This window comes from Ruditapes philippinarum, unplaced genomic scaffold (genome assembly GCF_026571515.1).
Source record: "Ruditapes philippinarum isolate M1 unplaced genomic scaffold, ASM2657151v2 ctg18368_1_1_1_1, whole genome shotgun sequence".
In the NCBI taxonomy this organism is placed as follows: Eukaryota; Metazoa; Mollusca; class Bivalvia; order Venerida; family Veneridae; genus Ruditapes; species Ruditapes philippinarum.
In genome coordinates, this window is record NW_026857894.1 from 16972 (window position 1) to 30065 (window position 13094).

Below are 13094 nucleotides of genomic sequence, written 5' to 3' on the forward strand. Positions count from 1 at the left end.
TCTATTTTTAATAAAAGTGACCTTGGCCTAGACACCAGGGGGTCCAAATGCAATACCAATTGGGGTCTCTTCATAAGGTAGCTTTACACCAAGTTTGATTACAATACCGGTACCTCATTCCAAACTCTTGTTACTGTCCGGAAAGCACGACGTGGACCGTCCGACGGACCGACAGACAAGCTGACTCTAATATACCCTTTCGTTAAGGAATTCAACAAGTAAGTGCCAGGAAGTTTAGGAGACAGTAATAAAGCACGTTTTGACGACGTATACCATACACGATGAACAGCAAAACGGGCTGATCACATCCAAAAGACGCTACTAAAATAAAGAATTTTATAAGATTTAATATGTTTTTTCTATTCTTTGAAGACAAATATTTTGTACTGCTGGTCATGACCTTTGATCATAATATTTTGATCTCATAGCTCTGTACATTGGATAACTTTAAACCAAATGATATTCAATGAAATATATATTTAATATGTTTCAAAGCTTCCAGAATATAATATCTACCTGTTTTACCTCAAGAACATGATAGCTAAGTTGTACATATGTAAGAGTCATCCCTATATTATAGTGTCTATTGGAAATCGGTCTTATATTTACAATAGCTTTCCAATTTTGACAGCGTTTCTGTAAATCTTTGATAAACTGGTCTCTTTTCCTATTTATATATAAATTTATCAAAATAATTCATATTTTATATCAGTAAATCCTAAATGATCAAATTAAGAATTCATTCTTTTAGCCGAACATGCACAGGTAATTTGTCATATTGATCTTTAAACATATGATAAATAATATTATAACATGTACTTAAATCATTGTTTTTTTTAATTCATTTTAAGTCAAATTTAACGGATCGTTCTTAAATAATAACCGACAAAGGAAACCGGTCAACCGGTCAAACTCACCATAAATAGCATAACCTGGTGTTTGTTTTTAACTCCTAAAATATATCTGCAGTTCGAAGATAAAGATTCTTATACGAAATCTCGTAATTATATACACCCCATACCTCACATCCATATGTTAAACTTTGCTAAATCATGGCATGAAACAGTTATAACTTATCAACTTAATATAATAAACAGCTTCAAAAACAAAACAAAATATATAAAATATTTGGACCTGCCATAATTCAAGACAATCATATTTGTATGGCAGACTGGAAAATAAAGTTTAAATAAAATTGGTTTAAATAAATATTTATTTCGTCTACATTGTTTTTAATACAAAAATTAACAATCAAGACTGAGTAGTTTAAAATTTATATCAAAGTCTCTGCCACATTCGTATTCAAAACAAAACACATGACATTGCCTGTCGCTTGTTCTATTTTAAATTTATATAACCTAATAAATGTTAAATATTTGGTGATTTGCTATAACTTTTTATCAATTCATGCTAAAAGTTAATAACAAGATATAAAGGAAAAATAACAAAATGCTTATTGGATTCTGCACCCGTTAAACACAACCAAATGAAACCCATAAACCATTACTACAACATATAGTTTTAATACTGAACTTCGCATCTTATAAGAATTGTAGAAAAGACTTTGAGCACTTGTAATGAAATGCGAGGTTAATCCATTTTAACCCGTTTACCATGAAAATTTCATTAATTTGCAAAAATATATTTAACACAAAACAGCTGGGTAAACTATGACAACATATCGTCATTAAAAGTCACAAAATTCATTAAACTGATCAGTCTGTGTTCTCAATATCGTACTTTGGGTTCGGCCAATATTTGCGATATGCAAATATTATGCAAATGATTTTCGATTTTTTAAACAAAAATAGTACAGAACAATATACAATTAACCAGTTCAGGGACTTGTAAATTTGTATTTTATAAACATTTTTCAATGGTCTTGGATAGAACACACGTTCATCAAATGTGTTGTGGCATGTATAATACTGGAAAGAGAACATAAACTTATAATAAAATGTGCTACATTTATTTCATTCAACAATTATATTATAAACCTAATTATATGTACAGTATGTTAACAAAATATCGTTGAGTCTCTACTATGATGAAAACAAATGGCGATTTTAGTGTAGTTATATTTAGAATATTTATTTGTTTCAATAATAAACAGATATTCTATAATTTATATTTTCTGATGATTTTATATTATAATATAATCAAAGAAGAAAATACATGGACAAGTTACAATTGCCCTGGTTTGGATAAGGTGTTACATCATTTAGCAATTTTGATAAAACAAGTCAAAATACTGGTAATTTACATAGGTATGGGTGGTCAAATGCTGCCTTTATCTAATGAAGTATTGCAAATACCCTGATGTTACATGTATCTATCAACGATTTTTTATCAGCACGAGTCACGTGTCATCAGTTTTAACAGTCAATTTAAACAATCTTTTGCAATTATAAATATGGCACAAACATGACAAATACCAATACAAGGTAATTTAACAGTAGAATTGTCTAAAAAACAAAGTATAAAAATATAAAAAATGTACAAAAATATATAATGTATAGGCTTTGTATAAAAGTATCAACACATCTCAAAAAATGCGAGAGGATTGAAAACTATGTTGTTTTTGAAAATCACTGAAATTGTTTATGTAATGCGTATTTTCATATAATCATATATATACTGAAAGATAACTTTCAACTTGAAAGCAACGTTCACTGAGGTCCCACATTTCTTCAGCTACACAGGCAAAATATATATAATCAAAGGGCTGCATGCTCTGTGGTATTTTCTGATCATTCCTGTATAAGTTTATTTTTATATACTATAATTCATCTTACGCAGCGACTGCGTTTAGATTTTTTTCTAAAACAGTTTGAGATTGATACATATGGAATTTTGCATGCCTAGGGTTACATCAAAAAATCATTTTTCATTTTTTATGACAGCCCCACTTTATCCTTGCATATCGTGGCTACTTCCTTAAAAAAGACACTTCAAAAAAAATGTTGCCTCGACTAGGATTTGAACCTTAATTAGGCCTCTCACACCCTAGACGAGCGCACTACCTCTGCACCACGGTGAAGTAATACGTTTGTGGCTTGAATAAAAACAAATACATTATAAATCTAAAATTGAGAATTTCCATTTCGTGTTTGTAATCCTTATTAATTTCGAGGTATTTTGTTCACGATAAACCTGTTGTTAAACACTGATGAAAATAATTTAGCGAAAATCTTCTCGCCAAAACAGTCCGACATGTATATATTCCACTACTCGACAGTCAGATTTATTTGTGTACTACGCTCTTGAGTATTCGCTAATCGACATAGCTAAAAATAGCATTTTCATTGATTAAGCTTTACGGAAATAGTCAAACATTTTTCATTGGGTAAAAAGGTATTCATCCGCGAAATTTGTGATTGTAACCTCATATTTCTACTGACTAATCTAAACTTTTTATGCACTGTAATTCGCTCAATGCCTACATTAACAAGAAAAATATTACATACATTCGTATGTAATATAGGTACGATTGCATACTACTTTTTGTGAAGACTTTATGTTTGCTGAATTAAAGGTGTAATGTAAAATGAACAAACATGTCATGAGATATTTTATATCTTTAAACATTTTCATGGAATGTAATTAATGTATCACCATACTAAAGTTGCATGCCTTCAGATGAGAAAAATGATTTCAAGGAAATTAAAATATGAAAAGAAACTCCACGGTCAATTGACTGCTTTGAAGCATAATCACAAAATAAAATTACAGGAAATTAAAAACCTTTTTAATACAATAAAGGTAGAATTTCATTGTAAATCATCGTCAAAGATTTGAGATATGATTATTTATTCATATTAACATCATTATTGGTTATATATTGATAAAAAAAACCGAAAGACACAGTTTGTAAATATTTATTACAATAAAATATGAAAAAGGTATACGCACCGAGGTTAGCTATAATTAAAATTCCCATGCTAAGTCGCGGTGGTGCTTGGGATAATCACTTGATACTGTAAATGGCAGCCATTTTACGATACGAATCCTCGGACAGTTTATCCTGCCGAAAAGATATGAAAAAATACTTGCAATTCAAAGTTTGCTGGCTACATAAAGATAATCGATTTACTCTTTGCACACTTTTTCTCTGTCTGAGTATAATAATGACGTGTTTTCATTGGCTTAAACCATCACGTTACCAATACACATGTAGGTGTGAACTAATTTCGTGTTCATTAAAATTATTCCGTTAATACACATATAACAATCTTATTTACAAATGAATTGATAAAACAACGATTCCAGAAGCATTTAAGATAATAACAATCATTGGAAAAAAATAAATGCATATAAATTGTAAATTTGTGTATGACAACTCAACCCCCTAAACAAAAAATAATAGACTCAACCAAAACAAGCGCCTGCTTCTTCACCTAACTATATAGTTGCATGACCATGATTAGCAATTTAGCAAACCAAATCTAAGAGATAAACCTATTGTAAAAATAATACTATGACCACAGCAGATTTCGTACAGAAAATTATTCTTTCTTTTAAATTGCTGGTTTTTAAGCAGTTTTGAGTGATAACTACTTTGCGTTGTTAGGTCTGTGAGGACATTTTGTGTTAGACCGTGGATGTTAGCTTTGTATTTACTGATCTTGCGATCAGAAAATACAAAAAAGTAATCACTAGAGAACGTTCAAAACGGCGAATTGAAAATGTTGCAGGCTCGATTTCACCAAGCCTGTTTTTGGACGATATTAGAAAATATTTTTTAGCACTGGTTTAAACAAAATTCCCCATTTAAAATTTTTTATTTATCAACACCTGCAAATGTGTTAATGTGACACAGTGCCATTCCATGGAAAGTTGTGTATGGTCCCCAAGTAAAACAAGAGGGCCATGATGGCCCTAAAGTCGCTCACCTGTATATAGGCCCCCGGAGCAGGGCCAGTTTAAACCCCAGGGCTTTTATTTGAACAAACTTGGAAGACACCCATTAGAAGATGTTTCATGCTAAACATCTACATTCAAGGTTGTTGGGTTTTTTAAAAGAAGATTTTTTTTTAAGTTTTTTTCTTTACACATATAGTTAAAAACAATGACACACCTGGGGCAGGGCCAGTTTTGACCCCAGGGCTTTTATTTGAACAAGCTTTGTAGACACTCACTAGAAGATGCTTCTTGCTTAATATCTAAACTCTAGCTATTTGAGTTTTTTCAAAGAAGATTTTTAAGTTTTTGTCATACACATATAAGGAAAATAAATGACCCCCGGGGCGGGGCGAATTTTGACCCCAGGGCTTTTATTTGAACAAACTTGGTAGACACTCACTAGAAGATGTTTCATGCTTAGTATCTAAACTCTAGCTTTTTGGGTTTTTTTTTCAAAAAAGATCTTTTAAGTTGTTGTTATAAACATATAAGGAAAATGAATGACCCCCGGGGCGGGGCCAATTTTGACCCCAGGGCTCTTATTCGAACGAACTTGGTAGACATCCATTAGAACATGTTTCATGCTCAATATCTTAGCTCTAGCTCTTTGCATTCTTTAAAAGAAATTTTTTTAAGTTTTTACTATATGCATATAGGGAAAATCAATGACCCCTGGGGCGGGGCCAATTTTGACCCCAGGGCTTTTATTTGAACACACTTGGTAGACACTCACTAGAAGTTGTTTCATGCTTAATATCTAAACTCTAGCTATTATGGTTTTTTCAAAGAAGATTTTTTAAGTTTTTGCTATACACATATAAGGAAAATCAATGACCCCCGGGGCGGGGCCAATTTTGACCCCAGGGCTTTTATTTGAACAAACTTGGTAGACACCCATTAGAACATGTTTCATGCTAAATATCTTAGCTCTAGCTCTTTGAGTTCTTTAAAAGAAGATTTTTTTTAGTTTTTACTATATGCATATAGGGAAAATCAATGACCCCCTGGGGCGGGGCCAATTTTGAGCCCAGGGCTTTAATTTGAACAAAGTTGGTAGACACCCATTAGAAGATGTTTCATGCTAAATATCTTAGCTCTATCTCTTTGGGTTCTTTAAAACAAGATTTTTAAGTTTTTACTATATGCATATAGGGAAAATCAAAGACCCCCTGGGGCGGGGCCAATTTTGACCCCAGGGCTTTTATTTGAACAAACTTGGTAGACACTCAGAAGAAGATGTTTCATGCTTAATATCTAAACTCTGGCTATTTGGGTTTTTTCAAAGAAGATTTTTTAAGTTTTTGCTATACACATATAAGGAAAATCAATGACCCCCGGGGCGGGGCCAATTTTGACCCCACTGCTTTTATTTGAACAAACTTGGTAGACACCCATTAGAACATGTTTCATGCTAAATATCTTAGCTCTAGCTCTTTGGGTTCTTTAAAAGAAGATTTTTTAAGCTTTTACTATATGCATATAGGGAAAATCAATGACCCTCTGGGGCGGGGCGAATTTTGACCCCAGGGCTTTTATTTGAACAAAATTGGTAGACACTCACCAGAAGATGTTTCATGCCAAATATCTAAGCTCTAGCTCTTTGGGTTTTTAGAAGAAGATATTTAAACTTTTTTTCTTTTGGTTGCCATGGCAACCAGAGTTCTGCATGGAATGGAATTCTTTGAACAACTTTGTTAAGGCTTCACACAAGGAACATCCCTGTGAAGTTTCATTATGATATGCCTTATGGTTTCAGAGGAGATGTCGTTTCAAAAGTGTGAACGGACAACGGACGACGGACGACGTACGACGGACGACAGGCGACGGACGACAGACGACGGACGAAGAGTGATCCTAATAGCTCACCCTGAGCATATGCTCAGGTGAGCTAACAAGAACACCGCATGTGGTTTTAAAGCCCGACGGTACAGGAGAACGATCAATTTTAATAAATATTATTAAGTTTCAAAAGGAATAACTCCTTTCGGATAATGAGCTTCATCTAACATCTGTGCCTTGTCATAATTATCAAGACTTTACAAGTTGATAGTTTTGATAGTTTTAAAAAATAGCAATTTTAGTAACAAAGGTTCACAACTCAAAAAATATCTTTCAGAAAAATGCTTCTTGTCATTCAACTGTGCCTTGTTATGGCATGGCAAAAAGTATTCCAAGATTCATGTTTATATTTTTCAAATAGTTAAAAAGATGCGTAACTCTAATATATTGCTTTAAAGATAATGTCCCTTGTTTCACAACTACGCTTTGTCACAATCATGAAGAATTTCAAGTTCCACTTTGATATCTTTCATGGTTTTAAAATCATTCAGCTGACAAAACGTCTTAGAAGTTAAAAGGGAATAATTCGAAATTATAGTTTTCGGAAAAATTTCCATTTTCAACCACAGGGACCCACCACAGTGTTGAGATAGAGTAAAAAAGAAATTCTAGAAAAAATTTATATCGTATATATATAATCTATATATTATATAATCAGTACATATTTTTTCTAGAATTACTTTTTTACACTATCCCAACACTGTGCTGGGTCCTTGTGTTGTCAACTGTACCTTGTCAAGATAAATAGGTATTCCAAGTTTCATGGTGATACCAAAGTAATTATGACAACGATTCTAATTTAAAGGGGGGCATACCTCCAAAAATATGGCTTTCAGAATAATGCCAATTACACATTGACATTATTCTGAAAGCCATATTAGTAACAACTGCCTCTTGTCACAATAAGCAAGTATTCAAAGTTTAGTTTTGAAGTAAAATTGTATGAGTAATGGCTACATTAAAGTATATTCATGACGACAACGACGACGCAGCGATCATATTAATAGCACGAAACAAAAGACGATGTCAAGCAGTTCTTCTTGCATGAAGAAGACACAGGTACCGAGTTGAACTTTTATAGATATGACAATTAGAATTGATTTACTCCATCCTTTATGTATAAAATGGTACATTTGTGACAAAGTGAAGAAAACAGTTAAAATAAACTTAACATTCCCTGTATTTTGATAAAGTAATCAATAACTCTTCATCAATATACATTAGGATAATTTTATATATATTTTTGTTGTTGTTTAAATATCTGACCCTCTAATTATTTTGTTGAGTATATAAAAACATTAATGACTCCCAGCAGAACACTGTACATTAACAAGACAAGCTGTTGCAAGGGGAGTAAAAAGGGCATCAATAAAACGTCATAAATCGTGTCTAAAATCAAACGTGTTGAAAATTTAATTTGAACAACGTCCTCGTTTGTTCAACAATAAAAACACTGCCTAAATCATGATGCATAGATTACCCAATTTTATTAACAAAGTAATACATATTCAATACCTAAGACGGTCTTTCGAACTTTCGAATGATAATTCTCCAGCTGTACATATACATTCTGTAAAATCTTAGTTGACTCTATAACATGCATTATTATTGTTTAGCCCATCTGTATTTTGAATACTTAATGCCGATTTATTTTATTGTTTCTTGTATAAGACTGATACAATAGACTCTTCCCAATTCACTTGATGACCGTCATTTAAATGCTAGGTCGGAGTTAGAAATTGATTCCATTGCTAAAGACAAAAAGGCTCCAATCTTACTCAATGCACTTCTTGGTTTATTCTCGTCAGTCATTGGTAATGAAGCTGCAGATTGTCGAATAACATTTGATGTGAAGGAAGACTGTGCCAATGGAAGTTTAACTTGAACGGAATCTGAAATTTTAATGTGTTAGTTAATATCAACAGTAACTGTTACATGTATACCCGAGTATTATTTGAGTCAACATTAACAGTTAGAAGCTTTATTGTGTACAATTATTAATATATGGCTTTTTTTATAAGAAAGTCTGTATAACAATCTGACTTTTTCATAATGTATAAAATATGAAAATTAAATGTAACGTAAAGTGAAGGTAATAAATTGCCTTAAGTTGTATGATTCTTTCATAATCTTACCGGTAGTTAAGCTGTTATCTTGGGGTTTTATGTTTTGGTCATCGGTTTGGATTTCTGGCCGATTTTCAATGTTGGGGCATATCGGCCTTGAGATGGATTCAATTGGTGTTGTATAACCGGAGTCAGGAGAATTCTTTGTTGAAATCAGGTTCAAACGACGTTGATCAGGTAATCTAGATGTATCTTCATTAGCCATAGGTAATTTCAAATCCGTCTCATCTTGAGCACCTGTAACATCAAGGAAGGACGCACTGTTGTTTTTCACTTCGGTATTCCCAGAAATATTTGGACTTGCATCTCCACCAATAGTTTCCGGTCTAGGATTGTCAGTTTCAGCTGGTGAAGTATCAATACTTAGATCAACATCATTCAAATTATCGGATCTGTTCATATTTGGTGCCCCATCTACGGTATCCAAATTCAATGATTCAATGAGTAAATGATCTACGTCATCTTGTTGATTTATCCCTTCTTGTCGTGGTAACGGCATGTTGCTGTGTCTATTGTCAGGAAGGCTTAAAGAACTTGGGAAACCATCAACAGATACAAAAGAACTTTGCTCAGTGGAACGTGTATTTTCTTCTGAACCTACTTCTGAAATGTCCCCCTGCTCTAGAAATAAATAAGAACAATATTTATAACTAAACAAAGGCAAACATCTTATAAAGGGACTTGTTACTATTAACAAAATGTAAGGTTAATTAATTAAAAAGCAAACCTTTAGAGACTCAATAGGAATCAATAAAAATGAAAAGAAATGGCATATGTGCAAAATAGCTTTCATATAATATCTGAAAACTACTCACGCACAATGCATATCCATCTTTAATACGCAGTTCAACGAGTATAATATACAAAAGAAAATATGTCGTGCAAAAAGGAGAACAATACCTGTAGGAAAGAACGAATTATTTGTCATATTTATAGCTGAAGATGGTACTGTAACCAGCAGTTGCTGTCTCTCTGTTCGTAGACGATTGTCACCTTGTTCTAAAATAAAATACACTACCTGAGTAGATATAGATATATAAATGCAAGCCATGTAAAGTTGGGATGCCTGTTTAGTTTGCATCTCTTCTTAAATATCGGATTTAATGAAGGTTTTTGATGGTGACAAATAAAACAATAATCCATGTTCACGTTAAGATAGCTTACAAATTATATCTCAAACTTCTCAAACACAATGCAAATCCACCTAAAAGTTGCAGTTTAACGAGTATAAAATACTAAATTGTGTAGTGCAAATAGGAGAACAGCAATACCTGTAGGAAATAATGAAATGTTTGACATATTTGTTGCTGAAGATGGTTCTGTTACCTGCAGTTGTTGTCTCTCTGTTCGAAGTCGATTGTCACCTCGTTCTAAAATAAAATATACTACACGAGATGATAAAGCGTTAATGAAAGCCATAATAAAATTAGTTATTCCTAATTAGTTTGCATCTCTTCTAGGATATCGATTTGACTAGGCACTTTAATTGGTTAATAATCCATAGAGTAACGAGTAGACATAATTTCTATACTTAAACGTGTACTACTGAAATATTATTTACATCTAGAACTAGATTCTACTGAAAATTCTCTCAACATATATTCGAATCCAACATACCTTCAGCTACATGTGGTGCTTCAAGAGTCTAAAAATAAAGAATTTATTTTTTAATATTGAAGAAGCCAAGAATACTAATTACTTTTGTTATTGACATCTCCAATTGCATACTTCCATTTACCATAACTATGGAAAATTGTGTTAAAATATTAGATAGTTATGTGCAGATCTAAAAATATTAAATTTTTGCACATATTATACTCCTGTTGACAACCCAGAAATCAACAGATCAAATACACATTCTATTGTACACAAACACGTGACTTTTTGAAATCAACTTTCTTTACTAGCTTGGTAACAAGTTTTTGTTTATTTATATAGGATTTTTGAAAGAAATGGGATCCCTTTAAAAGACCAATATTTCATAAATACTTTATGTAATTAAATCATTTTTAAGCTGAAATGTCATTTGATATATAGACAGTGTGACATCTCTACTGTGGAAGTAAGATACATGTAGATGTTTCTAAATTATAAATAAAGTGGCGATAATTTGTAATCTATGTATCTAAAGGTTTATAGCACAGGAGCCTGAAATTGTATATATAAAAAAATAAATAAATAACGCTTTTAAAAAATCCATATAAATTTATATAGAACGTCTATAGTGTTTTTTACAGTATATTTATGGATTTTTTTAAAATCTTTATTATTTTTTTTTTTTGGATAGAATTTCAGTTTCATGTGTTACCTAAATAGTAACATGTACCTTGATCGAAATTCCGACTGAATATGTTTCCATGATTTCACACTTACCTTTTTCAATTTTTGCCAGCGCATTTCGTTTATTTCTCTTCCCCATTCCATTTCATTAGATCCTTTTATATGAATTGGGTCATTAACATTCAACTCCTTCAGTGATCCTATATCATTGATATTAAGCGTGATTGGGATCATCTTGTGTTGGTGTTCCTCTTGTAACAAGTACTTAAACGCAGCTTGTTTGCAATATTTAGCCCAGTAATTTCTCCTGAAGTCTGGAGTTATAATTACTAAACATTTCTCTGTCTCTGACACTGTCCTAAATAGTTCATCAAACACGTTTCTTCCCGCTAAACAATCCCTCTCTGCAAGATAACATTTAAAACCCCACCCACCTATTTTCCTGTCTAAATAGTGAACGAAACTGGTAGCGAGAAGATTATCTTCAGTTTCATTAATTTCAATATTATTATATATAAAATTACAATGATATATTTCCCTCGACATATTGAATGTCAGTATTACAACAATGAAAATTTGATATTTGCACTGTTTATGAATTTTATAAATACTACTTTCGTTTTCGCATTCGCATTCGATTGAACTCAGCAGTGTAAACAAATAAGTGAGATGGATGTGACTAAAAAAAGGATTGGAGCACCACACTAAATACCGTATTCCGGTATATACCGGACAAGGCGCTTGAATGATAAAATGCTAGAATCTTGTCTTTTTACCCAACGGAATGAATTTTAACAGGTCTAATTCATCTTTTCACAGCGAATCAAGTACGATAATCAAGGAAAAAAGTAAAAATCGGCGAAAAAAACGATATTTGTCTATTTTGTGATCATGATTTCTGCAAGCGTCTAGCGGTACTGCTCCAATCCTGTATTGAGCTAAATCTCTAGAAAGTAGTTCTTTAAAATTTTGAAATGGCCCAATTAAAGTCATCTCTAGTTAGATTGGTCATAATTAAAGTGTATTTATTGCATGTGTGTAGTTTTTGTGTGTTATATGATGACTTTAAAAGTTGTTTTTTGTGTATTCTCCATGAACTCATTTGTTGGTGGAAGGATTAAAGATGTACTACCCACCAGCTGTCAGGAGTTTTTAAAGTGGTGAATTTAAACAGTGTTACAACAGAATGAAGATTTCTGAAAAAGGTAGATGGCTAACCTATTATATTTTCGGCCTCAATGGACTTAGATAGTGTTAATGTTTAAAGTTGCAGACAGTATATAATTCACCAAGAACAGTGGAATCCAGAATTAAGCCTCAAATTTGACTGATTTACTATAGAACAAATAGTACGAAAATTCACCGGGCCGAGTCCTTGAATGATAAAATGCTAAAATCTTGCCTTTTAACCCAACGGAATGAACTTTAAAAGGTCTAATTCATCTTTTCACACCGATTTATGTATGATTATGAATGAAAAATTTGAAAATTGGCGAAAAAAAAGATATTTGTCTATTTTCTGATAATGATTTCTGCAATTCTTACATTTATTTCACTTTTAATAATCTTTATTTCGCTTGAAAAATTATAGAGTGAAATAAAATAAAAAAACAAAGTTTTATCAACGTTTTCAAAACTCGTTATTCATTTAACGACAGGGGCGGAGCCATTTTTAACACAGTACGTGTGACGTCACACGCACTCGTCACTGCAATGAGCGATTATTTCATACTATTTCACGTTTAAAGTACATCTATAGTGATGTACAACAATTTTAACTCGTACTGTCACAAAAACATGAGTTAAAACGACGATGTATTTGTTCTATGACCTTACGAGCTCGTGTATATATTATGGTTAGGCATACATTCAAGTTGCATACATAACTGTGTGTTTCTATTGTAAATTTAAGGGAATATATGTTGTAAAAAAGCCTATTGACTCGAA

At 32.3% G+C, this 13094-nt stretch overlaps 1 protein-coding gene across 1 annotated transcript; it reads right to left on the reverse strand.

Annotated features, from left to right (window-relative positions):
* Positions 1-1195: 1195 nt before the first annotated feature.
* On the reverse strand, positions 1196-11787 carry LOC132751426 (uncharacterized). Its single transcript, XM_060741579.1, has 6 exons — positions 11241-11787; positions 10485-10512; positions 10139-10237; positions 9768-9866; positions 8877-9488; positions 1196-8633 (listed from the first exon to the last, which is right to left on the reverse strand). Exons 1-6 carry the CDS (start codon positions 11691-11693, stop codon positions 8452-8454), a joined length of 1473 nt encoding a protein of 490 aa, XP_060597562.1. The 5' UTR covers positions 11694-11787; the 3' UTR covers positions 1196-8451.
* Positions 11788-13094: the final 1307 nt, after the last annotated feature.

Bases quoted from the DNA above. Each gene is read 5' to 3' on its own strand.
- LOC132751426 (XM_060741579.1), bottom strand. From the start codon at position 11,693: ATGTCGAGGGAAATATATCATTGTAATTTTATATATAATAATATTGAA. The intron at 9,867-10,138 runs GTATTGCTGTTC...ATTTTATTTTAG, and splicing joins CATTTCATTATTTCCTACAG to AACAAGGTGACAATCGTCTA. The intron at 9,489-9,767 runs GTATTGTTCTCC...ATTTATTTCTAG, and splicing joins TAATTCGTTCTTTCCTACAG to AGCAGGGGGACATTTCAGAA.